The sequence below is a fragment of the Hylobates moloch genome, unplaced genomic scaffold, assembly GCF_009828535.3.
Source record: "Hylobates moloch isolate HMO894 unplaced genomic scaffold, HMol_V3 SCAFFOLD_26, whole genome shotgun sequence".
In the NCBI taxonomy this organism is placed as follows: domain Eukaryota; kingdom Metazoa; phylum Chordata; class Mammalia; order Primates; family Hylobatidae; genus Hylobates; species Hylobates moloch.
In genome coordinates, this window is record NW_026652301.1 from 5,064,870 (window position 1) to 5,092,713 (window position 27,844).

The following is a 27,844-nucleotide window of genomic DNA, read 5'->3' on the forward strand; positions in this document are numbered from 1 at the left end:
CGTGGGGAATTAAAATGTATACAGAGCCTTAAAACTCACTTACTTTTATAATGGTTCTAAGCAAAGAAAATGCTTTATGGGTTCCAACATGTCAAATTTATGAACTCTTCGTTTTTTTTGTGGAAACTGGCTGGCAGTCTCTATTTACAATATCTCTCCTCTATTATAAAAAACATTGCAATGGAGCTATGTGAACATTTTTTCCCCTTTTCCTTAGAGAAAGGGAATTAAGTCAAAGGTGATACATATCCCTGGAGTTAGCTGAAAAAGAAATTGGGAGAAATCTGAGAATAGCCTTGTGGAACTTGGTTTCCACAATTCTCAAATTTAACCATGAAATTAAAATTAGATACAGGAGATAGATTTTCCTGGCCATAAGCAAGTCAGGCAGTGAGCTCCAAAGAATTCATATACTCCTCCTTCTAATTCTTTTAAAATTCCACCTTCTAAAGGACCTGAGAAATATGATCACTACTATACTCACTCATGTATTAAATAATGATTAGGAAGAGCTAAGAGTTGACACAGAGGAAGGCCGGGAAACACGTTAAATGTGGGTAAGGGCATTAAAAAGTTTGCAGACTACACCATATCTCTAAAGCCTGATGATTTTGCTAAATATTGTAACTCAGGAGAGAAAGCAAGACACCCGCATGGGAATTCTTTTGAGTTTTTCATTCTTTTCCCCCTCCACTCAGTTCCATCCAGATGTGGCAGCTCAGTAGCTAGTAGAAAAAAATTTTGGCCAGGGGCAGTGGCTCAGGCCTGTAATCTCAGCAATTTGGGAGGCCAAGGTGGGCGGATTGCTCAAGCTCACAGGTTTGAGACCAGCCTGGGCCACATGGCAAACCCTGTCTCTACAGAAAATACAAAAATTAGCTGGACATGGTGGCACATATCTGTAGTCTCAGCTATTTGTAGGCTGAGGTGGCAGGATCACTTGAGCCTGGGAGTTGAAGGCTGCAGTAAGCCATGATTATGCCATTGCACTTCAGCCCGGGTGACAAAGGGAGACCCTGTCTCAAAAGGGAAATAACAACAAGGCCAGGCATGGTGGCTCACGCCTGTAATCCCAGCATTTGGGAGGCTGAGGCAGGTGGATCATGAGGTCAGGAGATCAAGACCATCCTGGCTAACACGGTGAAACACTGTCTCTACTAAAAACACAAAAAATTAGCCGGGCATGGTGACATGTGCCCATAGTCCCAACTACTCAGGAGGCTGAGTCAGGAGAATCACTTGAACCTGGGAGACAGAGGTTGCAATGAGCCAAGATCCCGCCACTGCACTCCAGCCTGGGCAACAGAGTGAGACTCTATCTCGAAAAAAAAAAAAAAAGGAAAAAAAAATTTTAACAATTGAGAAAGTAAACTAAATGGTCAAGACAGAAGTGTATAAAAATATGTGTATAATGTAATGTTTATTAACCTTGCTTGAAAAACAGAATTCTTTTACTTTGAATTTCTCCATTTCAATGCATGGAAAAAAATGGTCCACAGTAAAACAAAAACAATATTTCCAAGAATGTTAGTTGTCTCTAGCTCTGTATACATTTTCTACCGCCATATGTCTACCGCCATAAACAATGCAGAGTTGTTTAACATGAAGTTTGACCCAAACTGGACTAGGAAGGGGCAAACTGGAGTGAAACGAACTCAAAACAAGCAAACCAACACCAAGAGCCAGAAAAGTGTTCTTCTTGAAATTTATATACCATACTTACATAAAAGAAGTTAAACCAATTGATCATTATGTACATACATTAGTGAATATTAGTATTTTACATTTACATATATATGTGCATATGTAATCAAGTAAAAAGATAAATGTTAAATAATTTTTATCAGTGAAAAATACATAAAACATGACTGATACTTCAATTTGAGTGCTTGTTCGATATTCAGTGCTTAAAAATATTTGGAAAAATAATCCCAAAATATAACCTGGAGAAAGGTATTTAAAAAGTGAAAGAGATAATAAAATAGTAAGTGTTTGGTGTGATTTTAATAAGTAGGGGAAATGAGCAGAAATAAGATCCATATTTAGGGAGGAATTGCATAGCGTAGACCGGATGAAGAATCGGAAAGGAAAAACGTGGTTTTTCCCAAGGCCAATTTCGCTCAAAATGGAACAGAACCAGGGAATTTTCAGGACAAAGTAAATGAACTGAAGTTTCCATCATGAGTTCATTCTATTAGCAGATGCTCAATTGACTTCCTTCTTGAGTCTTTGTTAGGAGGCAGGCCTCAGACATTCACCCTACAGTCAGATACGTCAGTTCCTTACTTGGCTTCTGTCAAGAGGGTAAGAGTGCAAGATGTCATATAATGACATTGCACAACTTTGTAGGAATCTATCTTTACTGAACAATCATCGGATGGTATCAACTAACCATCTTTCCAAGCACGGGCTGGTTTGCAATTCTTGAACCTGGCGTTTCTTCTCTAAAGACTCAGTTCCGGAAAGAGTTGGGGCAACTCCCTGCAGGGCAGAGCTCCCGGCTTTGGTGCGTCCTTCCCAGCGCGCTCCAAGGTCTGGGACGGGCGGTGGCGGCCTGGGCCGGCCTGCTACTTGAGGCAGGGACAGCAGAAGCAGCAGAGGGTCCGGCAGGGGTTCTTCTTCTCGTACTGCACGGCCTTCCGCACGTGCGCCTTGGCCTGGCCGGTGTAGTCGACTGTCTTTTGTACGTTGAGCTCGATGACGTTCAGGGTGTCGGCCTGCTTCTCCACCAGCACCGCCATCTGCAAGAAGAGCTCGTGCACGTCGCGGATGCGGCTCTCCAGGCGCAGCAGCTCGCGGTGGCGGCTCTCGATCTCGTTGAGGGCGGCCCGCGCGCCCTTCACGTCGGCCAGCAAGTTCTCGGAGAACACGTCCCACTTACCCTGCTCGAACATGTCCTCGATCTGGTCGCCCGAGACTTCCTTGCCCATGATCTCCAGCTGGCGCTGGATGCGGATCTTGCAGTTGTCGCGCTGCTTCATCTCGGCCTGGTTGTAGTCGTGCATGGCGTGCTGGAAGGTGAGGGTGAGCGCGTTGTACTGCGCCCGCGAGATGCGAGCCACCGCCGAGTGCGGGCCGTGCTGGGCCTCGGCCGCCTCGCTCAGCTCCTTCATGGCGCGCAGCTTGCAGTGGATGACCTCGCCCCGGGCCTTGATGGCCTTGGCGATGGAGTTGGTGTCGCGCTTGATGCTGCTGAGGCGCCGCATGGACGTGAGGAAGCGGGCGTTCTGCTTTCCCAGCCGCTTCACGTCGGCCACCAGCAGCTGGTTTTCATCCTGAATGTCCTGGATGTCTCGGTACAGAGACTCCAGGATGTGGTCGGTCTCGAACACGATGTCCTCGTGGAGCGAGTCAAACTCATCGTCCCCGTCTGGGAACTGCTGCTCATATTGCTTGGACAAGTCCAGAAGTTCTGCTAGCCGGTCTTTCATTTTGCCTGCAAGTAAGGATAATGAAGTTAAATTTCTCTATTGAGAGTCAAATATTTACCTTCAAGGGATTGAAACTTAAACATTTTACTCAGCAGTCCCAATTTTGTATTCCTCGGTGTGGGCAATAAGTGCATTAAAGGAGCTAAGTGTTCTGACATTTTGCTTATAAGGAAAGAAATAAGATGACTGAACAACATGAAACAGTTGTATTTTAAGGCCTATAGGCACCTGCAGTTCAATATCATAGCTGTCCAGAACTCAATCAGCAATTTAAAATTTTATTTTTTTATTTTATATATATATATTTTTTATTATACTTTAAATTCTAGGGTACATGTGCACAACGTGCAGGTTTGTTACATATGTATACACGTGCCATGTTGGTGTGCTGCACCCATTAACTTGTCATTTACATTAGGTATATCTCCTAATGCTATCCCTCCCCCTCCTCCCTCCCCCCTCCCCCCACCCCACAACAGGCTCTGGTGTGTGAAATTTTTAGATTGCATTGGGAAACCATCTCTTTTTATTGCTTTATGTTTTCCAATCATCGCAAATTAAAACAGACACATAAAAAAAAAAAAGAAAAAAGAAGAAGAAAGACTTGCAAACTTAAGTATTTTTAATTGAGGACAATCTACAAGGCTTTGGGCCAACATCTAAATGTTGCCTATTTTGTGTCTATTTCAGCACTGGGAAGTATCCGCTCCTGTACACACTAACAACTCTTAAAATAGTTACCATGCAAATCATGATTTAAGTTTTTTTCTCTTGAAGATGTTGTAAAAGTAAAACATGCTTGAAGTAAAATGACAACAAAATACAGAAATCTAAGTGTAAAATTTAGAAGTTGAGGCTTCCTTACTCCTCAATATCATTCCCTAATGATAAGCATCGTAAATAACACTGCTTTTAGAAATGCTTTTATATGGAAAATTCCAATCATACGTGGCCTAGTAGCAATAACACACTCCCATTCATTCATCATGTAGCAGCAATGTTTGCCCACTTGTAACAGCTTTTTGAAACAAGTTGGCAGCTCAAGCAGAATGTTCATGATTTCACAAGGATGGTTCTGATAATTCCTCTGTTTAGTAAGGCAAAGTAATAGTCTCTATGTCCATATTGCTTTTCAGTAAAGTGATAAACTTTCATTTTTAGTAGCATGTATATATGCTAATATAGGGAACATCTTGCGTTTATACACGAGACTTCATGATGAGAAAGATTCTTTTTCTACTACACAATTTGCAGCAAAGAGGGGAAAAGTATTAACACTTAATGGTTACACAATCTATCAGGGTTCTTGGTCTCAGATTAAAAGCTTCTTTCAAGTTGAAGTAATTAATTTTATATCACCACTAATGGAATTCTGAAAAGTTGGATTTGGTGGTAAATGGAAAATGGTGAAATATTAACCATGTCCTTTCATCTACCGTGATCATTATTTACATAAATTATGCAGAAGTTTTATTCTATGATGGTGATTTTTAATATAACAATGTAAGCTGCTTAAAGTGCCATTTCTGATATCTGGTGGCTATAATCAATACCAGACCTTCTCAATGATGGGGAAGGTGAATCTCCTAGCAGTATGGTTGACAGGCAGAAAAAAGATCCACCCTGGACCAAAACTATGCCTTCACCTGGTCTGAATTTCTTGATATTCAACGGTTTCCTCACTTTGAACAAAATTGAAACACAAACCACCAACTGGGGAGAAATTATAATATGTGACAGACAAGAGGTTAAGATACTTAATATATATATTTCTAAGCTACCAAAAAATCTACTTACCCAAAGACAGTGAACAGGCAATTCAGAGAAGATGTAAATGACAGAGAACATAAACGTATGTTATATATGCCTGATATTTTCTAGGCATCTTTCATGTGATACCCTCTTTAGTCTTCATACAGATTCTGTGAGTAGGTACTGCTATTATCAGAGTTGTGTGGGCATAGGGAGATCAAGAAATTTACTCAGGGTCACCAGTAAGTGAACACTCAGGTGTCAGAATAGCACCACTTAACCACTGCACTAAATAATCTTTAGCAAAAGTATAAAAATATAGTCACAAAAGACTTCTGTGTTAAACAAGGAAATGCAAATTAAACTGCTGAGAATTTTCTTGCCCATAAAGTTAGCAGGAATTTTTTAAAAACAATAAGTTTTCAAATGGGTAAGGATTCTGGGAACTCTCAAAACATACTGGTAATTCCATCTCATGCCAGTCAGAATGGTGACTATTAAAATGTCAAGAAACAACAGATGCTGGTGGAAGTTGTGGAGAAATAGGAATGCTTTTACACTGTTGGTGGGAACGTAAATTAGTTCAACCATTGTGGAAGACAGTGTGGCAATTCCTCAAAGATTTAGAACTGGAAATACCATTTGAGCCAGAAATCCCATTACTGGGTATATACCCAAAGGAATATAAATCATTCTATGATAAAGACACATGCATGTGAATGTTCACTGCAGCCCTATTCACAATAGCAAAGACACGGAACCAACCCAAATGCCCATCAATGTTACACTGTACTATACAGCCATAAAGAGGAATGAGATCATGTTCTTTGCAGGGACATGGATGAAGCTGGAAGCCATTATCCTCAGCAAACTAATGCAGGAACAGAAAACCAAACACTGCATGTTCTCACTTATAAGTGGGAGCTGAACAATGAGAACACCTGGACACAGGGAGGGGAATAACGCACAGTAGGGCCTGTGGGGGAAGGGCAGGGGAGGGGAGAGCATCAGGGAAAAGAGCTGATGCATGCTGAGCTTAATACCTAGGTGATGGGATGATCTGTGCAGCAAACCACCATGGCACATGTTTACCTATGTAACAAACCTGCACATCTCGCACGTGTACCCCAGAACTCAAAAACATAAAATAAAATAATAAAATCAATATTATTGTTCAGGGTCCTGAGACCTCTCTCAGCTTCTGCTGAACTAAGCAATTACATTAAATTTTTTTTCTAGATTAAAAAAATAGTCTAATTTAAAACTCCTGTGGTGTCTTTGTTTTTGCAACTTAATGATTTTGCAAATAAAATCTATTCATTATTTTAAAAAATTGGTAATTGATAGAATCTTTTGGAAGACAGTTTAGTAATATGTATCAAAAGCTTTTCAAGTGTGCATTTGTTTTGACATATGTGCATTTATTCTAAAGATATAATGCAAAAGTGTATGAAACTCATCGCTCTAAGTATTTTCATCACCACCTTGTTTTTACAGAAATTCAGAAATAAGTTAAATGCACAATAATGAGGTCCTGGCTTCTACATAAGTCACAGAGTTTAGAAAGCTATCTAATGGCATGAAAAGCATATATACTCTATTAGGCATAAAAAGTAGTTATGGAGAAAGAGAATGTGCAGCATTCTGAAACAGAAACTTGAATAATACACATCAAAATGTTAATTATAGTTTTCTTTGAATTGTGGAATTATACATGGTTTAAATTGCTTCCTTTCGCTTTTCTGTATTTTCCAAAATTTTTACAATGTCCACACACATTTCATAATTTAAAAACCCCCACAAAACAATAAATACTATTTGTTTAAAGGACTAACTCCTTAGCAACTTTTAAAAGTCTATGCATTGCAATCAAGTTAACATTTTATGCTACCTGGGGAAAGCACATTAGCTAGTTTGCATAGAGTTGAGCTGTACCCGTCTGCTTAAGTTAGTACCCAATATAGTCTACCATGCAACAAGTGGATGAGATGGAATGGATGCATTTTGATGAACAAGGCAAGAATAGGTGAGAGATGCCTGCCTTCCTTACATGTTGGCCAAGCCTTACAAGGCACTTCAATGGAAGGAAATGGGTAGTTAAGGGACTGTGCCATGCCCTGGGACACTAGGGATCATTTGTATGTATCCTGCTCATTCTAGACAGGTCCTGTGCTCTGTATTGCTCTCCTAGAGCCATTAAAAAGCTATTGGGGGAAATCATCTCATCACAATATGAAGAGTCAAGTACAATTCAACCATATAGAAAATGGTTTTGGGAGATGTCCAGGGACAGTCATTCCTTCTCAAGATTGAACAACCATAAAGTCATAGATAACAAATTATAAATCAGGCAAAGGCCCAAGCTCATGTGAAGGTGCAAGTCCATAATGTGCTAATAAGAGAAAAAGAAAGGGTACAGGAGACATAAAGATTCTCTATTGAGGTGTGGTAAAGAAGGAGGGAAAGGGACCTTCACCTTGCCTTCCTGCCCACCTTTCTTGGCTCAGCCAGCCTCAGATGAGTTGTCTCCACTGACATAGAAGGTCTCCTGGTCACCAGGGAGCAAACATTAGGAAAACTACAACAGAAAGTCAACGAGGAGACTGCTATTCCTAATAATGTCTCCAAAAAGGTGAAAAGTGTATACACTGCTGAGGTTATACAAAAATATAGAAGTGGGCACAAATAGAGCATCAAAATAACCTATATATCCCATAGCTTGATTCTGTACTATGAGTTCCCAGAAAGAGAACTATGGCAAATGAGAAAGAAACATCAGACAATTCCACTGACCTTGCTGTCTTATTACAATAAAAGATAATGTAATAAACTTTGGTAAATTGCATTCATCAAGTTGCTAAAAATAAGTCCTGCTTCAATTTGCATGGCGGTGAAGAATTCAAAAGAAAATTGACAACCAACTACCAAAAATCTGCTTCTGCTTTCTAATTTTCTTTTCAGGCATGCATATAATCTGTACTGAAAACTAGATCCAGTAAGGAAGGAAGGGGAATTGCTTAAGCCTTTTTTCACTGGGCAATAAAGTTTTGTGTAAGAGAAAACAAAGGAACAAAGAAATGATGGTAGCTCAGCGGTCCTCAGTCTGCAGGAGGTGACAGAATCATCTGGAGAGCTTCAAAGATTACAGATGCCTGGGCACCTCGAGTTTCTGACTCGGTAGCCTAGGATGACCTCCAGGTGATTATAATGCGAACTCAAATTTGTGACCCATTCCATAGATACCTATCGTGTCAGCTTTTTTTTTTTTTTTTTTGAGGTGGTCTTGCCCTGTTGCCCAGGCTGGAGTGCAGTGGTACTACCTTGGCTCACTGCAACCTCCGCCTCCCGGGTTCAAGTGATTCTGCTGCCTCAGCCTCCCGTGTAGCTTGAATTACAGGCATGCACCACCACGCCCAGCTAAGTTTTGTGTTTTTAGTAGAGACGGGGTTTCACCATGTTGGCCAAGCTGGTCTCAAACTCTTGATCTCAGATGATCCACCTGCCTTGGCCTCCCAAAGTTCTGGGATTACAGGCATGAGCCACTGCACCTGGCCCATGTCAGCTTTTTATTCATAATTATCATGCAATTCTGGAGAACTTATAATAATTCCTAGCTTGGGGGCAGTCTCGATGAGCAAAAAACTGATAGGGAAGGAAAAGGGGTAGCTACTGGCCTCTCTCCCCCACTGGAAAGATGGTGGATTTCATAAGCACTGCCTTCTGGCTCCCTGGTATGGAGGCTAAATAAGAAAGTCAGCTGAAAACTCACTTTCATAAAAACAATCTCTGAAGGTCAAAAGGAAAAGGAATCAAGAATGTTTGAAATAGTTTATTCTGATCCATTCATTTTATGATGGAAAATTATAATTGTTGCAGGCATGGGAGTATGAATAAAATTGAAGACTAAGCTTACTATGATGAGGTACCCTCAGGTACATGAATAAATACTCTGATAGCATTCACAGGGAACAAGGAAGGATGGTGATATTCTATTAGTTAAATATTCTAGCCATTGAGACCTAGATCTTGCTTTGAAGAGCCTACTATATTTGGCACACAGAATTTTAAAATTTTCTGTCATATCAGGAAGGAACAATTCAGAAAGCTGGTTTCCACCTACCTCAAAAGACCAAAGAGTGGAGGTGACAACCACATTGTATTAGTCCATTTTCACACTGCTGATAAAGACATACCCAAGACTGGGAAGAAAAGAGGTTTAATCGGACCTATAGTTCCACATGGCTGGGGAGGCCCCAGAGTCATGGTGGGAGGTGAAAGGCACTTCTTACACTGTGGTGGCAAGAGAAAATGAGGAAGGAGCAAAAGCAGAAACCCCTGATAAACCCATCAGATTTCATGAGACTTATTCACTATCATGAGAACAGCACAGAGAAGACCAACCCCCAGGATTCAATTACCTTCCCCTGGGTCCCTCCCACAACACATGGGAATTCTGGGAGATACAATTCAAGTTGAGATTTGGTGGGGACACAGCCAAACCATATCACACATAAATAACCAAGACACTGGATGCTACGAAGAACAATTGTGAAAGTCATTGTTCCCAACATGCCTCTAAGGGAATCATTTATAAATGACATATATAGTATCTCTCTGATCATAAAGGAGAAGCTTTATTAGGCAGCCCCAAAAGACTAATATATGCATTAAGCAAATTTTTCCAAAACCAGGAAACAAAACCTTTTCCTGTTTCGCAGCAAGATGTTAAAGTATTTTTACAGGTAGTGAGAAATTTTCAGACATGGGAATATGCAATATAGAGCAGCTCAAGGCACACAGCAAACCTTGTGAAGCTTATTATGGAGATCAGCTTGTAGATACACACACACACACAGAGAGAAAGAGAAAGAAAGAGAGAGTATTTGCAAATGGAATTCAGCTATTTCAGAAGCAAAACAGACCCTGTCCCCAAGATATACACTCCATACAGGACTTACGCACAGTACTCAAGTTCTGATTTTCAGATTCTATGACATACCTCCTATGTCCTAATTTTATACCAATTGTAAACGTATGATTAAACTGATTATTACAAATCAGAATGTCCACTGTTGGTCTATAGGGTGCCTTAATGAGGCTTTGTGTTGGGCTTATATAGTATCTTTGTGAAAGCTAGGAAAGGGCCCTTTCTCTGGATGGATACAGCCCTGCCCAAGGACACACAGCCTGGTGAGCTGAGCATGGTTGGATTGCCAGTCTTTCCCATCTGTGGTGAGATCACAACTTGCACAGCCCCATGGGGTCACCCTGTGTATACCTTTCTCAACCACCTCATCCAGTCCCTCCTGCCCACACATCTCCGCCACCAGAGGCACCTAGAAATTCCACAGGTAGAGTGTCATTGTAATTTAGCAGTTCCTTTCTAACATACCCCATAGTAACACAGCCCTTAAAGAACAACAAATGGACTTTCCCCAACAGGTTCATAAACAATAATTTCAGTCAACTGAGTAAAACCGGTGCTCTGTTTCTTGATTTTTAAAGTGACACATCTAAGAGGGTGATATGGTTTGGCTCTATGTCCCCACCCAAATCTCATCTTGAATGGTACTCCCATAATTCCCACGTGTTGTGCGAGGGATCCGGTGGGAGATAATTGAATCATGGGGGCAGTTTCCCCCATACTGTTCTGGTGGTAGTGAATAAGTGTCATGAGATCTGATGATTTTATTAGAGGTTTCTGCTTTTGCATCCTCTTCATTCTCTCTTTGTCTGCCACCATCCACATAAGATGTGACTTGCCCCTCCTTGCATTCACCACGCCTCACCATTGCCTCACCATGATTGTGAGGTCTCCCCAGCCACGTGGAACTGTGAGTCCATTAAACCTCTTTCTTTTGTAAATTGCCCAGTCTCGGGTATGTCTATCAGCAGCATGAAAACAGACTACTACAGAGGGAAACACTATTCTTTGAACATCTAAACATTACAGGTTAAAAGTAAAAAGTTCCTAATGAATAGTTCTAATTTTCTTGCTGCTCCAAAGTTAATGTAAAAAAAAAAAAAAAAGCTTGTATCGGATCTTAAAGTGCATTGGGCAAGAACGCATTTAATATTGTCTTAGGGCTCATTCAAAGCAAAATTTGAAAGGTTGAAGAGTATTAATTGAAATAGTTTATAACGATAAAAGTCTGAGGCTAGAAGAAATAATTTTAAAATGTCTCTTGTTTTCTCTTTGCTCTAAAGCAGAAAGCAGGTAGGAGTTATTCAAAGCATTGCTGGAGGAGACAGTCTCTACTTTTCAATCACTTTACTCATTTGATGCCCTCTGACATAATTCACTTTTCAGTTTCCTCAATCAGAATTTTCTGCCAGTGTGTGAAGAGAAAAAGGCAGTTTGATATGCACAGTTGATAAACAGCCAGTGGGTAGTTGGGATTTCACTTTTAGCAATATGCTTTCGGATGCTTTCTGTAGAAATGCACAGGAAATCAAAGCAGCTACTCCTGTGTAGGTTTCATACACTCTGCTCTACAGTGAACATTTATTAAGCATTTGTAAAATGCCAAATGTGGTACTCAGCAATGGGCAGGTATTAACCCATTTATCCCTTATGAGGTATTATCATCATCCCCAGTCTACAGGTTTGAGGCCTAATGAGTTTAAGCAGTTTGCCTAAAGTCACACAGTTAAGGAGTTGAGATATAAATCCCAAAAGTGTGACTACTTGAGAGTCCATCTGTAATCCACAAAGCTACACTAGCTTCTTTTTCCTACACTCCCCACGAGAAGTGTAGGAAATCGTTAGTCTAATAGGAAACGTATTCCCTAATTGAGCTTTTCTATTAGGAACAATTATTAGCATCTAATTCTTAGATCTGGATTAACACATGGAAATACTGTCACCATTAGAATCACTACTTTCTTTCCCACACAAATTTCTTCATATCAGTTTCCCCAACATTGCAACACTTCAGTTGTTACAGCCCTAAAAACAGGGAGTAAGTCACCACAACTTTCAAAAAATCCATAAAATTATTAACTCTCTGAAATAACAGAACACAGATACTTGGAGACGTAAATTTTACAGTCAGGTGCATAGAAGCCACAACAGGAAAGGACAGTAGATGAGCTTGCTTTCTTCTTTTTTTTGAGACGGAGTCTCCCTCTGTCGCCCAGGCTGGAGTGCAGTGGTGCAATCTTGGCTCACCACAACCTTCGCCTCCTGGGTTCAAGCAATTCTCCTGCCTCAGCCTCCTGAGTAGCTAGGATTACAGGTGCGCACCACCACACCCGGCTAATTTTTTGTGTGTTTTTAGTAGAGATGGGGTTTCACTATATTGGCCAGGTTGGTCTCAAACTCCTGACCTTGTGATCTGCCTGCCTCAGCCTCCCAAAGTGCTGGGATTACAGGCGTGAGCCACCGCGCCCGGCCAATAGATGAGCTTTCTAAGGGAGAAAGTAAAGACAGGAGCACTCAAGCGTCAAGGCTCAAGGCATCTGTGCAAATTTTTCCACTTGTATCTCTATTAGTATTTACAAACTAAAACAGTTGTTGTAAATCTTACATCTGATTTCTCTTTGGCCCTAGAATGTGAAGCAAAACTTTGCCTGGAAAATGCAGTGAAGATCTATGTTTAAAAAATGATGGGGAATAGATTTTGAGTCCAGTTGGAAAACACATACGCCTTTAAGTAATTCCTTTATATTTTGTAACTATTCCATGAAGTATCTTTTAAAGGGAGAAATCTATCGAGTTTCCAGAATCATCAATGACCTTTTCTTTTCCAACTCATAACACCAGTTAAGGAAAAGCTCACAGAATGTTTACATTCCTTTATCTGTTCCCCTTTCTTGTAAACAGTGTCCTTTGAGCCACTTATTCTAGTCTCATTGCCTGGTTACTCCTGTTAAATTCTCCCAGAAAAAATATTCTTATATATGGCTGATATCTTTTACACAAGGTACAGAAATATCTGAGTTATCCAACATCATCAATGCATGAGGGTTTTCCATGTAAGTAACCTTTACAGTAACTGAAGTTTCTCCCTTCAAATGTCAAAGGCATCTACTTATCTTTGTTGGAAATCCTCTTCTAAAATGCATGGACACACTTCCTTGGTTTTTAAAAAAGAGGGCATTAGACACAATTTATTGATGACTCAAATGGCCATTATTAACATCTTTGAACCATGCGGTGATACAGTTTTATTTGATTTAAAATGTTTCTCTTTCCTGGGAGTTAAAATAGCAAACTCTTTCTCAGTTATCTCCACTCACCACTGACAGTCTTCTCACTCCCTTTACAGATTGTGGCAAGCAAAGACATTCGAGAAGCAAACATTCAATAATAGTAACTTTCTGCGTGTGTCTGCAGCCCTCTAGAATCAAGCCCACTCCGTAAAGCAAGGAAGGAAAAACGAATCTCAGTGACAGACTGTGTGCACCCCAAACCAGTCATTGTGCTGAAGAACTGATATAAAATCCACCACAATCCTCACAATAACCTTGGGAGGAGGGTAGCATCATTTTCAATTTACTAATAACTGGGTCTCGGAGAAGTTAAGTTCGCCCGGTGAGTAAGAGAGAAGTCTGGGATTTAAACTCACATCTGTCCAGGTCCTGAGTTCATGCCCTTTCCACTTAATCCTGCACTGAAGCTGTTGGGGGAGTTAGGGTGGGAGGCACTAGTGTGGGGAGGTGCTAGGTCGGGAGGCGCGAGTGTTGTTAAGGAGCAATATTCTCTGCTCTGTTTCTTCCCTTCTCTGGCATCTCTCTCCACCTCCTCCTGCAAAGGGGCATGGGGTTGCTTATCTAATTAGTGAAACTAAAAGAAGAACCTGTCTGCAGTAGCCCAGCCACTTCTTTCTTTTTTCTAAAAGTGGGTTTACCAGAGAACCTGTGTTGTCTCCGCACTATCCCTGGGTGGGGTGGGTGAAATCAGCTCTGGCCAGGGAGGGTAAATCCAGCTAATGCTGGCTTCAAAATCAGAATGCACAGTCCCACAGATGTAAGCCACATCTTCCAACCTTGTCTTTATCAGTCACTAACGAGACCCTTTGGCCTCTGACTGCTTTTCCTTTCTTATTGCTCCATGGGTGTGAAAGTCAGGCAGGTAAGGACCAGCTACTTACTGTGTTCCTTCCTTAATCACCATGTTAAGTAAAATCAAAGGAGGTGAGAGCAGAAACAGACTGTAATGATTAGCTTGCACAATGCCTTCACTGTAAAGATGAGGAAAGAGAGGCTCATTGTATTAACATATAAATAATGATTAAAAGAGTGTTATTAAGGCCGGGTGCGGTGGCTAATGCCTGTAATCCCAGCACTTTGGGAGGCCGAGGTGAGTGGATCACCTAAGTTCAGGAGTTCAAGATCAGCCTGGCCAACATGGTGAAACCCCCACCTCTACTAAAAATACAAAAATTAGCTGGGCGTGGTGGTGTATGCCTGTAGTCCCAGCTACTCGGGAGGATGAGGCAGAAGAAAAAAAATGTTACTAGCAAAGTGGAAAAAACTCTTGTGTAATTGCCATTTCCATTTATAGCAATAAAATTCTAACATGTATAAAGCATTTTCATGAGAGTAGCATATATTGAGACTTCAACAAGCGATAACTACTAATTTTACTATATTATCATTATTATTATTGTTTGACACAGGGTCCCCCTCTGTTGCCCCGGCTGGAGTACAGTGGCACAATCACGGCTCACTGCAGCCTCTGCCTCCTATGTTTAGCAATGCCTAAGCCTCCTGAGTAGCTGAAACTACAGGCGTGTGTCACCATGCTCAGCTAATGGTTGGCATTGTTAGTAGAGACAGGGTTTCATTACACTGGCCAGGTTGGTCTCGAACTCTTGGCCTCAAGTGATCCATCCGCCTCAGCCTTCTGAGTAGCTGGGACTATGGGCTAATTTTTATATTTTTTGTAGAGATGGGGTTTTGCCTGTTGCCTAGGCTGGTCTCGAACTCCTGAGCGCAAGTGATCCCCTCCACCTCAACCTCCCAAAGTGCTGTAATTACAGATGTGTGCCACTGTGCCTGGCCTAAGGTTAGTTTTGTAGTACCAGATAGTATTAGAACCATGAAAGCATCAACCAATTCGATTATTTCCATGGCGTGGTGAGCATCTGTTCTCATCCCACATTCTTGATCTGCCCTCCTAGGTGGCCCCATTCTTTCACCTTGAATTTGTACATACTCTTTGTGAAAGGGTGCAAAAAAATTTTTTCTGGCCAGGCGCAGGGCCTCACACCTGTAATCCTGGCTTGAGAGGCTAAGGCGGGTGGATTGCTTGCGCTCAGGAGTTCAAGACTAGCCTGGGTAACAGGGCAAAATCCAGCTCTACAAAAACACAAAAATTAGCCAGGTGTGGTGGCGCACACCTGCAGTCCCAGCTACTCGAGAAGCTAAGGCTGGAAGATCACTTGAACCTGGGACACAAAGGTTGCAGTAAGCTGAGATCACACCACTGCACTCCAGCCTGGATGACAGCGTGACCCTGTCTCAAAATAAAAATAAAATAAAAATAAAAATGTTCTTACTACACATTCTTTGCAGCTTCTCTGATCAAGAGGTACAGACTATTTCTCAACTCCTTGAGTTTGAGGGTGGCTATGAGAGTGAGATTTGCTTTGACCATTGAGACATTAGCAAATATGATGCAAGCAAAGGTCTGGAAAGCATTTGTGCTAAAGGGCTTGCTATTGGGTAGCTTAATTCCTCTATATGACGAAGCCTGGGCTAGCCTGCAGGAAGATGATGCCCAGCTGAGCAGTACTTGAGGCTGAGCACAACCACCAGCTAACCCACCAAAAGACTGAAAATGAAGGAGCCGAGGAGAGCCCAGTAGAAGACTGCTCAGCCAATCAACAGGATAGTGAGAAATAATAAATCGTTGTGTTTGAAACCACCAAAATGGGTAGCAGCTTCTTATGCAGCATAAGCTAAATGACAGAAAAATTGGTACCTAGAAGTGGCATGCTGCCAGAACAGAAACCTAAAACATTCCACCTTGGCTTTGGCACGAGATAGCAGGTGAAAAGCAGTGATGTAACTGCTAAGTAAAACTGGAAAGATGGCATGCAGACTGTCAGAGGAGGGTGGAAGTGGTGAGGAAACTGCGAGAGCAGTCAGGGGAAAACGCAGCCCATATCATAAGCAACCAAACACTTGGCAACACTGTTGCCTATGGCAGCTCCAAAGGCTGAAAATGTTAGTATGAATTTTGCATCTCGCTGCAAAGATCTCCAGACAATGTTGAAAGTGTTTGAGTGTGTCTATAACTACATAGAAGTTCTGCAAGATAGAGACAAACTAAAAATTGAATCATCTAGTTTGCGAGCATTATTTAGAGAAAATAGAGAGAAACCAGAACTCACAAGATAGGAAAATAAAAACTTTTTATCTCTCCAGTCTCTTCAACTGGAAGAAACAATTCTAAGTAAGAAATGGCCTTAGATGGCCTTAAAGACCTTGGTAAAATTGAATAAGGTGCCTCGTAGACCTTCTCAGCTAGACAAAGCGAGCTCTAAGACTCTAAGTGTGTTGTCTCAAACAACCTGATCCTCAGCCAGAAGTAGACAGAGGTCTAACATGAAAACAATTAAGAACATAGGTTTTAGGGGATGGAGCCTAATTAGAGTATTTGGAAATCCACAAAGTTTTTAAGAGAATTTTACTAGAAAGCACACACACAACCTTGGCCTAAAAATACAAAGACTTTTCAAAGAAAAGGAGGCCTCTGGGTCCCCAACGTTTTATGATCAGGATCTAGGCCAATGAAGCTATTTAGGAGCAAAAATAAGCCATTTGCTGTGGGAAAAGGAAGAGTTTCAGAGGGTACAGCCAAGAGCAGTGGAGGACTATAAACCAGGAAACCACTTCTGAAAAGCAGAGCTGGGTCCTAATCAAGGAACATGGCCTAGCCCAGGATCAGGGGCACCTGGTAACATGTGCTTGGACAGAACTGCTATGGACGAGTGATTGTCATATGTATCCTGTTAATGGCTCTTTTTTTTTTTTTTTTAATGAGGTGTCTACTTTTGTTATCCTTTTCCTATCTCATCATTATATGTTGGATGTGTATGGGAAAGACAGTCTGTTCATTGTCTTGGGATCAAGAGGATCAGCATAAGAAGAGCTATCTCTGAGGAGTTTGAACTGTATCTAGATCTCATGCAGATCAGGCATTAAGTCTCTAGACTTCAAGGCTATAATACTATAATCTGATGAGACTTCAGGGAATCCTGGGATGGGAGGGAGCATATTTTTCTTGCAAGAGAAATGTGAATAATTTTTGTCAGAGACAGACTATACTTGATTACAACAAATGGCAACAAATTCTTAGCACCTCCCATCAAGAAGTGGTGTCGGTCTCTCTACCCTTTGAATCAGTTTCTCTACTCTTGGCCATGAGACTTGCTTTGACCAAGAGGATAGGAGGAAACATGGAGCAAGCAGAGGCTTCAACAGCACTAGCACCTCGGGGCTTATCCGCTCTGGGAACACCGAAACCATTATGTGAGAAAGCTCAGGCTAGCCTCCTGGAGGATGAAGACCGCACAGAGAGCTAGGCCAGCCCCCAGCTGACCCGCCTCTACAGCTGCGTGGCTGAGTCCAGGTGAGATCCATAGAAGAACCACGAGTGCTTACTGTCTGCCAGAGACTGCTGTGGAAGGTTTACACGGATTATCTCATTAAATCCTTGCACCCATGAGAAATAGAAAATTGTTATTTGGGGGTGGCTTGTTATACTGACAAAGCTACCTGATACACCTCTCCTTGGGTTTCTCTATGCTCCTTACGGTGTATTCTTCTTTAAAGAAGACTTGGAGGCTGTTGTGAATCACGGATAAATTATAATTTCTGGAAAGTAAATTCTCATGCATTTAAAACAAAAGTTTATTGCTATGATTTTAAAACACAAACATAAGCAACATAAACCAAATAGTTGTCCTTATGAAGTATGTCACCTATCCAATAATTGTGACTTAAGGTATATATTAATATCTTGATTTTAATTCAGTAGATCTTTGTGATATTCTACTCATATTGTATGCAAAAGTTAATATAAAGCATACAGATTTTTTAAAAGCACATGTTTCTTAACATGTCTGAAGACAGCGCTTTTTTGTTTGTTTTTTGAAGACTGTAGTCATACTTATGGTGAGGAGAAAAAAAAGATGCTAAAAAAAGATTATCTCACACACACACACACAGCTTCCACAGAAAGACTCTGCAGAAGCTGTTCGATAATACAGTGTGCTAAATAGGAGTCCTTGAGCAGCGGGGTCAGGAAAGTACAGAGATACTTGGCAGTTTTAATCTTGGCTGAGTTTCAGTCTGTTAAGAGGTTTTGAGAACTTGAAGAGCCAGTTTTTAAATGGAAGTGGATAGTTCGAAGTGTATCACAAGTCTATCATTCAGCTCACCAAAATAAACAGTATGTAGGCACAGTACAACTTCCCAAACAACACAACTCCACTGCCACATCCCAAAGTTTCCTTCATCATCAAAGACGGGACCAGAGAAGTTTCCTGCTGCCATGCTAAAAAGAGCAAAAATTAGTGGAATGTGAACTAGGTTTCTAAGGAATTTCAGAAGTTTATTATGGCTTTACTAACTCCCTTCAAAATGTTAATGGCAATCAGGACACTTCTTTTCAGAGCTGTAGGTTCAGTTTAGAACCCCACATCTACTCAGGGACGTATAGGAGAGGGGTTAAGTGTTCAAGCCTGGGGAATTATGTGGAGACATATCCAGATCTCAACTCTCCCACTACTGGGTCTTGCCTGGGTTTCCTCACTGGTTTCAGGGTTCCCAGCAGTTAGGGCAATTCTGAACAGATGAGTGCAATTCTTAATCGAAGAGTGGTTTTCAAGCCTCTGCTATGTTCTGTATTGTTGTAGGCCATCTTCTCTATACCTGGTCTTCTCCATGTATAAATAATTACCTCATAGGATAGTAGAGGGGATTAAATGAGGTAAGCCATGTAAAGCTCTTAGACTAGCACCTGGCAAAGAGTGAACACTCTGTATATGTTACCTATGGTCATGTATTCATGTGATTTAAATTCCCTCAAGTAACTAATGGAGATTCAGTAACTATTTGTATAAATGATGCCATTTGTTAATTACACTACTAACAGTTTATTTTCTGTCTCATCTATGATCATAAGTGAACATTAATACCTGTGCATTACTCAATTATTTGAGGTTTTAAATACCTTTCTTCCAACTATTTTATTGTAAAATATCTCTTTCTGATTATGAAAGCAACCCATGCTCTTTGTAAAATATAATAATAATAATACAGATTGAGCATTCCTAATCTGAAAATCTGAAATCTGAAATGCTTCAAAATCTAAAACTTTTTGAGCATTGGCCACAAGGGGACTATTCCACACTTGACCTCCTGTGACAAGTCGCAGTCAAAACACAAGCACATAACACACAGTTTACTCAGCGTCCCCAAGGCAAAAAAGACCCTCCCATCCCCCTTCAGCTGCAATATATCTTTTCTGCACATACCCAGATTCCCCTTCTCAAGCACACACACACACACACAAAAGGTAATAAAATGGCATGTGTGCAGCAGGCTCGATGCACCAATAGCAGATTCTCCACCATGCCCCACATAGCACCAAGAACTTCATGTATTAATCACTATGACTCTTTGCTTATACTCTGCTCTGAACATTTTTGAAAATTTCAAAAAGGCCTGCAGATACTTCTGTGAGTAACAGTGACAAGAAAAAGGGGAAGCATTTATGTTTATCTGTAGCAAAGAAAATCAAGCTATTGCAGAAACCAGACAGAAAAATATGGTGTTGGAATGACCACCTTATATATGACCTGAAGAAACAAAAAGATAAATTGTTGACGTTCCATGCTGAAAATGATGAACAGAAGTTAAGTTAAAAAATAGTAAATACTACATGCATGGTGGCTCACACCCGTAATCTCAGCATGTTGGGAGGCCAAGGTGGGAGGATCACTTGAGCCCAGGAGTTCAATACTAGCAACATAGTGAGACTATAGCACTACGAAAAACAAAAGCCAGGTGTGGTGGTGTGTGCCTGTAGTCCTAGCTACTCAGGAGGATGAGGTGGGAGTATCACTTGAGCCCAGGAGTTTGAGGCTGCTATGAGCTATGATTGTGCCACTGCACTCCAGCCTGGGTGACAGAGCAAGACCTCATCAGAAGGAAGGAAGGAAGGAAGGAAGGAAGGAAGGAAGGAAGGAAGGAAGGAAGGAAGGAAGGAGAAAGAAAAGGAGAGAAAAAAGGAAGGCGGGGGAGGGAGGAAAGCACTGTATAAAGCTAGAAATGAAGATCTTGATCATGTATTGAAAGGGTGGACCCATCAGCCTCACAGTGAACACACGCCACTTAATGGTATACTGATCATAAACATGCAAGATCTATCACAGTGAACTGAAAATGGAAGGAAACTGTAAATAATCAAAAGGCTGGTTGCAGAAATTTAAGAAAAGACAGCATCAAATTTTCAAAGATGTGTGGTGACAAAGCATCTGCTGATCACAAAGCAGCAAAGAAATTCATTGATGAGTTTGCCAAGGTCATTGCTGATGAAAATTTGACTCCAGAACAAGTTTGCAATGCTGATAAAACATCACCGTTTTGGTGTTATTGCCCCCAAAAGACACTAACTAGAGCTGAGACAGCCTCTACAGGAATTCCGGATGCCAAGGACAGAACAACTGTGCAGGGATGTGCCAATGCAGCAGGCATGCATGAGTGTAATCTGGCTATGATAGACAAAAGCTTGTGTCTTTGCTGTTTCCAAGGAGTGAATTTCTTACCAATCCATTATGCTAATTAAAAGGCTTAGATCACCAGGGGTGTCTTTTCTGATTAGTTTCATAAGCACTTGGTACCAGAAGCTTGTGTTCACCGCAGGGAAGTTGGACTGGATGACAACTGCAAGAATTTGTTATTCCTTCACATCTGTCCTGCTCATCCTCCAGTGGAAATTCTCATCAAAAATAATGTTTATGCTATGTACTTTCCCTAAAATGTGACCTCTCTACTTCATCCATGTGACAAGGTATCCTTAGATCAATGAGGATTAAATAATGCTTTCTTGAACAGCATGCTGGCAGCAGTGAAAAGAGGCATGAGTGTAGAAGATTTTCAAAAGGAGTTTAGCATGAGGGATGCCATATGTGCTGTTGCCACTGTTTAGAACACATGACTAAAGACACAGTTGTGCATACCTGGCACAAGCTCTGGTGTGTTCAGTGATGATGATGAGCAAGGTGGTGACTTTGAAGGATTCCGTATATCAGATGAGAGAAAAAATGATGTATGACCTCCTTACATATGCAAAAAATATACCTTCAGGGTCAGTCAGTAAGCTGGAAGAAGATATCAATGAAGTTTTTTTTAACATCAACAAGGAGGCTACAGTTCTTCATTCATTGACTAATGATGAAAAAGCTGAAATGGTTCTCAATGAAAATGATTGTGATAATAGTGACAAGGAAGACACCATTAACACTGCAGAAAAAGTGCCTATAGATGACATAGTGGATGTGTGATGAGCTTATTGAAGGACTAGAGCAGCGTGCATGTATAACAGAGTAAGAAATGATGTCAGTTTATAAAATCAAAGAGACTTATAAGACAAAAACCATTGTTAATGAGGCAGATGACTCTGGAGGAAACATTTGAAAAGGCCACCCAGCAGAATGCCTCCTCATCCTCAGAGGACCCACTTTCTGGTCCCTCAACTATTACTGATGTTTCTTCTCACCTAAAAAAAATACAGTCTACAGTAACTTTTTAATCAGAATACATAATTAGCACGTAGAGACTGAAAGCCTGCCATTGTTGTTGCTGTTAACAGTGGGTATGGGTATTTGGTGATGCTACTGGGCTTAGTTACCCTGAACACATTATTTTTTTCACTGTATTAATGGTATGTTGTTTTTTTTTTTTTTTTTACCATTAAGTACTTATGTGTGAATAAGTCTAAGAACATGACTGTAGTCAGGCATGGTGGTTCACACCTGTAATCCTAGCACTTTGGGAGGCTTAGGCAGGCAGGCTGTTTGAGTCAAGGAGTTCAAGACAGCCATGGATAACATGGTGAAACCCCACCTCTACAACAAAATACAATAATTAGCTGAGAGCAGTGGTGTACACCTGTATTCCCAGCTGCTTGGGAGGCTGAGATGGGAGGATCACCTGAGCCCAGGAGGTTGAGGCTTCAGTGAGCTGTGATCATGCCACTGCACTTTAACCTGAGCAACACAGCAAGATCTTGTCTCAAAAACAGAAAATAAAAAAGAAATGAAAAAAAGGAGAAGTGATTGCTTATCAGTAGCATGTAAATTCAGAGTCAGGAATGATGGTGATACCAAGCAAGCACAGATTGTCCATGTGGGTGCCTGATAGTGAAACCTTTGTTTTCTGATGGTTCAATGTACATAAACTTTGTCATGCACAAAATTATTAAAAACATTGTATACAATTATCTTCAGGCTATGTGTATAGGTATATATGAAACATAAATTTCGTGTTTAGATTTGGGTCTTATCCCCAAGATATCTCATGATGTATATGCAAATATTCCAAAATCCAAAAAAATCTGAAATCCAAAACACTTCTAGTACCAAGCATTTCAGATAAAAGATACTCAACCTGTAATAATAAATCAAATAAGACAGAATTGTTTAACATGAAAAGTAACAATTTTCCATCATCTAATACAACTATATATAATAACTCTATAAAATAACCAATGATAAAATATCATACATATTCTTCCAGATTCTTTTCTCTAACAGAAGGTTGCCAACACTTAAGAGACGGTGTTCAGAAGAAACAATCCTGTTACTGTGAAATTTAGTTTGTTTCCCTGGAAAACCACAGGAGCTCTCTGGGGTTTCTTCTTACCAGGGGCATCCCTCAGAGATGCAGGGCCACAGGGCAAGTCACACTGTACTTTCCATCAACAAAATTTTTGTGCAGGTGAAGTCAGGCAAAAAGAAAGAAAGAGAGAGGTAGACAGAAGGAAGGGAAGGAGAGGGGAGGGGAGGGGAGGGAAGGGGGAAAGGGGGAAGGTGGGGCCAGGCACTGTGGCTCATGGCTGTAATCCCAGCACTATGGGAGGCCAAGGCAGGAGGATCACATCAGGTCAGGAGTTTGAGACCAGCCTGGCCAACATGGTGAAACCCCATGTCTACTAAAAATACAAAAATTAGCGGGCTGTGGTGGCACATGCCTGTAGTCCCAGCTACTCGGGAGGCTGAGGCAGGAGAATTGCTGGAACCTGGGAGGCAGAGGTTGCAGTGGGCCGAGATTGCACCACTGTACTCCAGCCTGGGCTGCAGAGTGAGACTCTTTCTCAAAAAAAAAAAAAAAAAAAAGGAAAGAAAAGAAAAGAAAAACAAACAGAAAGAAAGGAAGACTGAGGGAAACTTGGAAAAGAAAATTTTAGAATGCAAGAAAATCCTCCTGTGTGCTTTCATGTTTAAGAATCTCAAGGTGGTTATGCCAATTCCACACGTCCCAGAGATTGTGAAAGAATCTTGAAGCATCTAAGCCAGTCTGAGGACTGATATCTTTAAGACTTAATGTTTATAAAATTAGTGGCTAGGTTTTCTTTTGGGAACAAGTTAACAATTTTAATGCATTACATATACATTGAACATCTCTTCTTCATAAGTGTCTCATAAAGGTAAGCTGTATTCCCCTCACCCCCACCACCAACGAATAAGGTTTCATTGTTAGTGGTGGTAGATTGTGTTAGGTTTTTTAGTTAGATTCAAGAACATGTAGTGAAAAGATCTTGTTCTTCATCAAACAGACAGAAGCCTTAAAAGTATCATTTCCAAACAAGAAGCAAAGGGTAGATACTCCTACTGCTGCTAATATTATTTGAAAAGCAAATGCCATGCAGGAGAAAGGGTACTTGGCCTGGTAAGCGAGGGCTTATTCCCATTTCCATCTCTAGCTGCGTAAAGTTGAACTAGACATTTAACATTTCTGTCAGTTTCCTCATCTGTAAAATGGTAATAACTCTACTTACCTCACAAGGGTTACTTTTTGATGGTTAAGTAACGTAAGTTATGTACATGAAAGCACTTTGTAAACTTCAAAGTATTTTACAAACAGTCTTAGGAATTATTATTTTGAACTACTGCCATCCATAATCACTTAATTTATCAGGTAGCTTATTGAAGATACTATAAGTACCACTCCTTTGGAAGCATGTGCAGATCATATGATCTAAAATGATTCTATAAAACCAAAGAATTATTCTGTTATTAGTTTTTATATTACTCCTATAACTCAAGTTACAGCATATTAATGCTCTATTCAGCCCAAACTTCAGGAAGACAGGAGTTAGGTGCTTTGTACTCACCATATAAAAAGGACTAAGAAAACAAACTTACTTATTGTAAAGAAATTTTTCTTTTTTTTTCTTTTTTGAGACAGAGTTTCATTCTTGTCACCCAGGCTGGAGTGCAATGGCGCAATCTCGGCTCACCGCAACCTCCGCCTCCTGGGTTCAAGCGATTCTCCTGCCTCAGCCTCCCGAGTAGCTGGGATTACAGGCATGCGCCACCACACCTGGCTAATTTTGTATTTTTTAGTAGAGACGGGGTTTCTCCATGTTGGTCAGGCTGGTCTCGAACTCTCGACTTCAGGTGATCTGCCCACCTCTGCCTCCTCCCAAAGTGCTGGGATTACAGGCGTGAGCCACCACGCCTGGCCAAGAAAATTTTTCTTCAAAGTGAATATATTGCATTATACCTGTCAAAGAAGATAAATGACCAATATCTCCTTGCAAAACAAAACCAACTAAAAAGTAGTCATTGATCCTCTTATACATTTACCCCAATTGAAACTGTTCCATGTAGCAACTGTGCTCTTTTAAGCTATACAGGCTGGGCACGGTGGTTCACACCCATAATCCCAGCACTTTGGGAGGCTGAGGCAGGCGGATCACCTAAGGTCAGGAGTTTGAGACTAGCCTGGCCAACATGGTGAAACCCCATCTCTACTAAAAATAAAAAAAAATTAGCCGGGCATAGTGGCAGGTGCCTGTAATCTCAGCTACTTGGGATACTGAGGCGGGAGAATCACTTGTACCCGGGAGGCGGAGGTTGCAGTGAGCCGAGATTGTGCCACTGCACTCCAGCCTAGGCAATAAGAGCAAAACTCTGTCTCAAAAAATAAAAAATAAAATAAAATAAAGCTATACAGAATCAACATCTATAGGTATTGAAAAAAATCTCAAACATATTTTAATAGTAACAGAATTTTAATTTTCCCTTATATGTGACTTCTAATTTGGATAAAAGGGGTGCTGCATGTTTGCAGTGATACTGGTAATGTTTATCATGGGAATCAGTAGATATCTTTCTATATGTCCAAAAGTGCAGAAAATTCTGTAGCTAAAGAATAATGTAATTTGTTCTCTTGTGAATAGACTATCAGTATCCATGCAGAATAATTCCCAGAAATCATGAAATGCATACAACTTTAAATACTGTAACTCTCACTTTTACTTATGTTGAGTATTCTTTATCATTTGATTTTAACATAATATTAAAATACCTCAATTCTATTAGCTAAAATATACACAACAGCATAGAAATAATGGCATCCATTAGCTTTATTTTATTTTTATAAACCAAGTTTGGAAGCCTTTTAATGAGCTTTTAAGTAATATTCATAAAGTAGACTATGTGATTGATATTCTTATCCACATCTTTCAGGACACATGTTTGCACAGGCTACTCTGATAAGGACTTTCATGTGTTTATTCAACAAGTATTTATTGAGTATTTATGTGCCAGGCATGATATGATGAGGTTAGCTTGGTGAGCAAAACATAGGTGGTCCCAGTCCTTTTAAAATATATTTTCTACATAAGCAAAAACAAAACAAAACAAAACAAAACTTAAACCTTTTTATGAGAGAGAGAGACAAGGTCTTGCTCTATTACCCAGGCTTGAGTGCAGTGGCACAATCATAGCTTACTGCAGCCTCCATCCACTGGGCTCAAACAATCTTCCCACCTCAGCCTCCTGGGTACTGGGACTACAAGCCATGTGCCACCACCCATCTAATTTTTAAATTTTGGGGCCGGGCACAGTGGCTCACACCTGTAATATGAGCACTTTGGGAAGCCGAGGAGGGTGGACCACCTGAGGTCAGGAGTTCAAGACCAGCCTGGCCAACATGGAAAAACCCCGTCTCTACTAAGAAAAAAAATACAAAAATTAGCCAAGTGTGGTGGCAGGTGCCTGTAATCTCAGCTACCTGGGAGGCAGAGGCAGGGAGAATCACTTGAACCCAGGAAGCGGAGGTTGCAGTGAGCTGAGATTGCGCCATTGCACTCCAGCCTGGATGACAGAGTAAGACTCTGTCTCAAAAAACAAAAATTTAAACATTTTTTTTAAAAATAAAAAATTTTGTAGAGATGGGGTCTCACCATGGGCTAAGTTTTACAATTTTTGTAGAGATAGGGTCTTGCTATGTTGCCTAAGATAGTCTCAAACTCATGGGCTCAAGCAATCCTCCTACCTTGGCCTCCCAAAGTGTTGGAATTACATGCATAAGCCATGATGCCTAGCCCATAAAGCATTTTTAAAGAAATAAATTAAAATGTTATAAATTTGACAGAAGGTAAGACTGATTAGATATTTTAAATGTAGACACAGTTGAAACCAAAACTGACTTATGCAACTTCGCCATTATCAACTGTCTGACAGAGGCTCACAACACATTTAAAGACAGAACTATGAAGATCATGGGAGAAATTCATCTTCAGTTTTCTATGTATTTGCAATGAATGTATTAATTTAAATCACTGGTTTCAACTATGACACAAAGAATAGCTTAGTGTTTAAATAAGGATGCAGAATCGAATAAGCCTGCATGGGACTCCTAGCACTGAGCAAACTAGAATAAGACAATGAACCTCAAAAGGTAATTTACACACAGTGAATGAATTCTCAACAAATACAGGTATTTTCTTAGATAATACTTATGTTGTCACTTATGTTGGTAAACATACACACTTTCTATGAATATCAACAAGAAAATTTATAAATGATAGTTGAGTAATTTTTTACTTACTGCTCTTAGCCTGTCTTGGCCTACAGAAACTCCACCATGGCAAACCACCTTATCCTGCCTTCCTTCTGGAGATGCCCTCCAACCAGAGATGACCCTCAACCTTTCCCATCCCCTATCCAAATTCAAATTTGTCCATCAAAACATCCCATGCCTATGATCCATCCTCTACATTTTAAGGCAGTAAACAACTCTTCTTGAATGTATCTGCTTGTAAGTGCTAATAGCTTAATATACTCCTCCATCCAGAAAGCATATTTGCATTTTTGAAGATGCCTTCCACATTCTGGATAAAATAGCAAATTGAACATTACTTTTGCTCCCTTCCAAAACTCCACTAAAGGAACTTTCTAAAGGCATAAGCCAACTAGGATAAAGAATAAGAGAGGAGAAAGCAGCAACACAATGTTGGAAATTATGAAGCAAATGGATAAATGATAATTGGTCTAGTAGATTTAAGAAAGTTAAATCCTCAGTGAACAATGGAGAAGTCCAAGAAGCAACCGAAGTTACACCATCAAATAAATTTCTAAAGACTCAGAACTCATAATAAAAGTCCGAGTACCTATGGGAAAGGGCGTGAT

At 40.6% G+C, this 27,844-nt stretch overlaps 1 protein-coding gene across 2 annotated transcripts in view; it reads right to left on the reverse strand.

The window, feature by feature from the left end:
- Positions 1 to 1,875: 1,875 nt before the first annotated feature.
- LOC116463134 (syntaxin-11) overlaps positions 1,876 to 27,844 on the reverse strand; it is a 37,778-nt gene continuing 11,809 nt past the window's right edge. Inside the window, exons 1-2 of one of the 2 annotated variants that reach the window (XM_032146098.2) lie at positions 21,383 to 21,406; positions 1,876 to 3,436 (exon numbers count right to left, since the gene is read on the reverse strand). In XM_032146098.2, coding sequence (XP_032001989.1) covers positions 2,568 to 3,431 — 864 coding nt within the window. In that variant the 5' untranslated portion in view covers positions 3,432 to 3,436; positions 21,383 to 21,406 and the 3' untranslated portion in view covers positions 1,876 to 2,567. Of the gene's footprint in view, positions 3,437 to 21,382; positions 21,407 to 27,844 lie in introns of those variants that run through there. The other variant, XM_032146097.2, reaches the window with a different exon arrangement.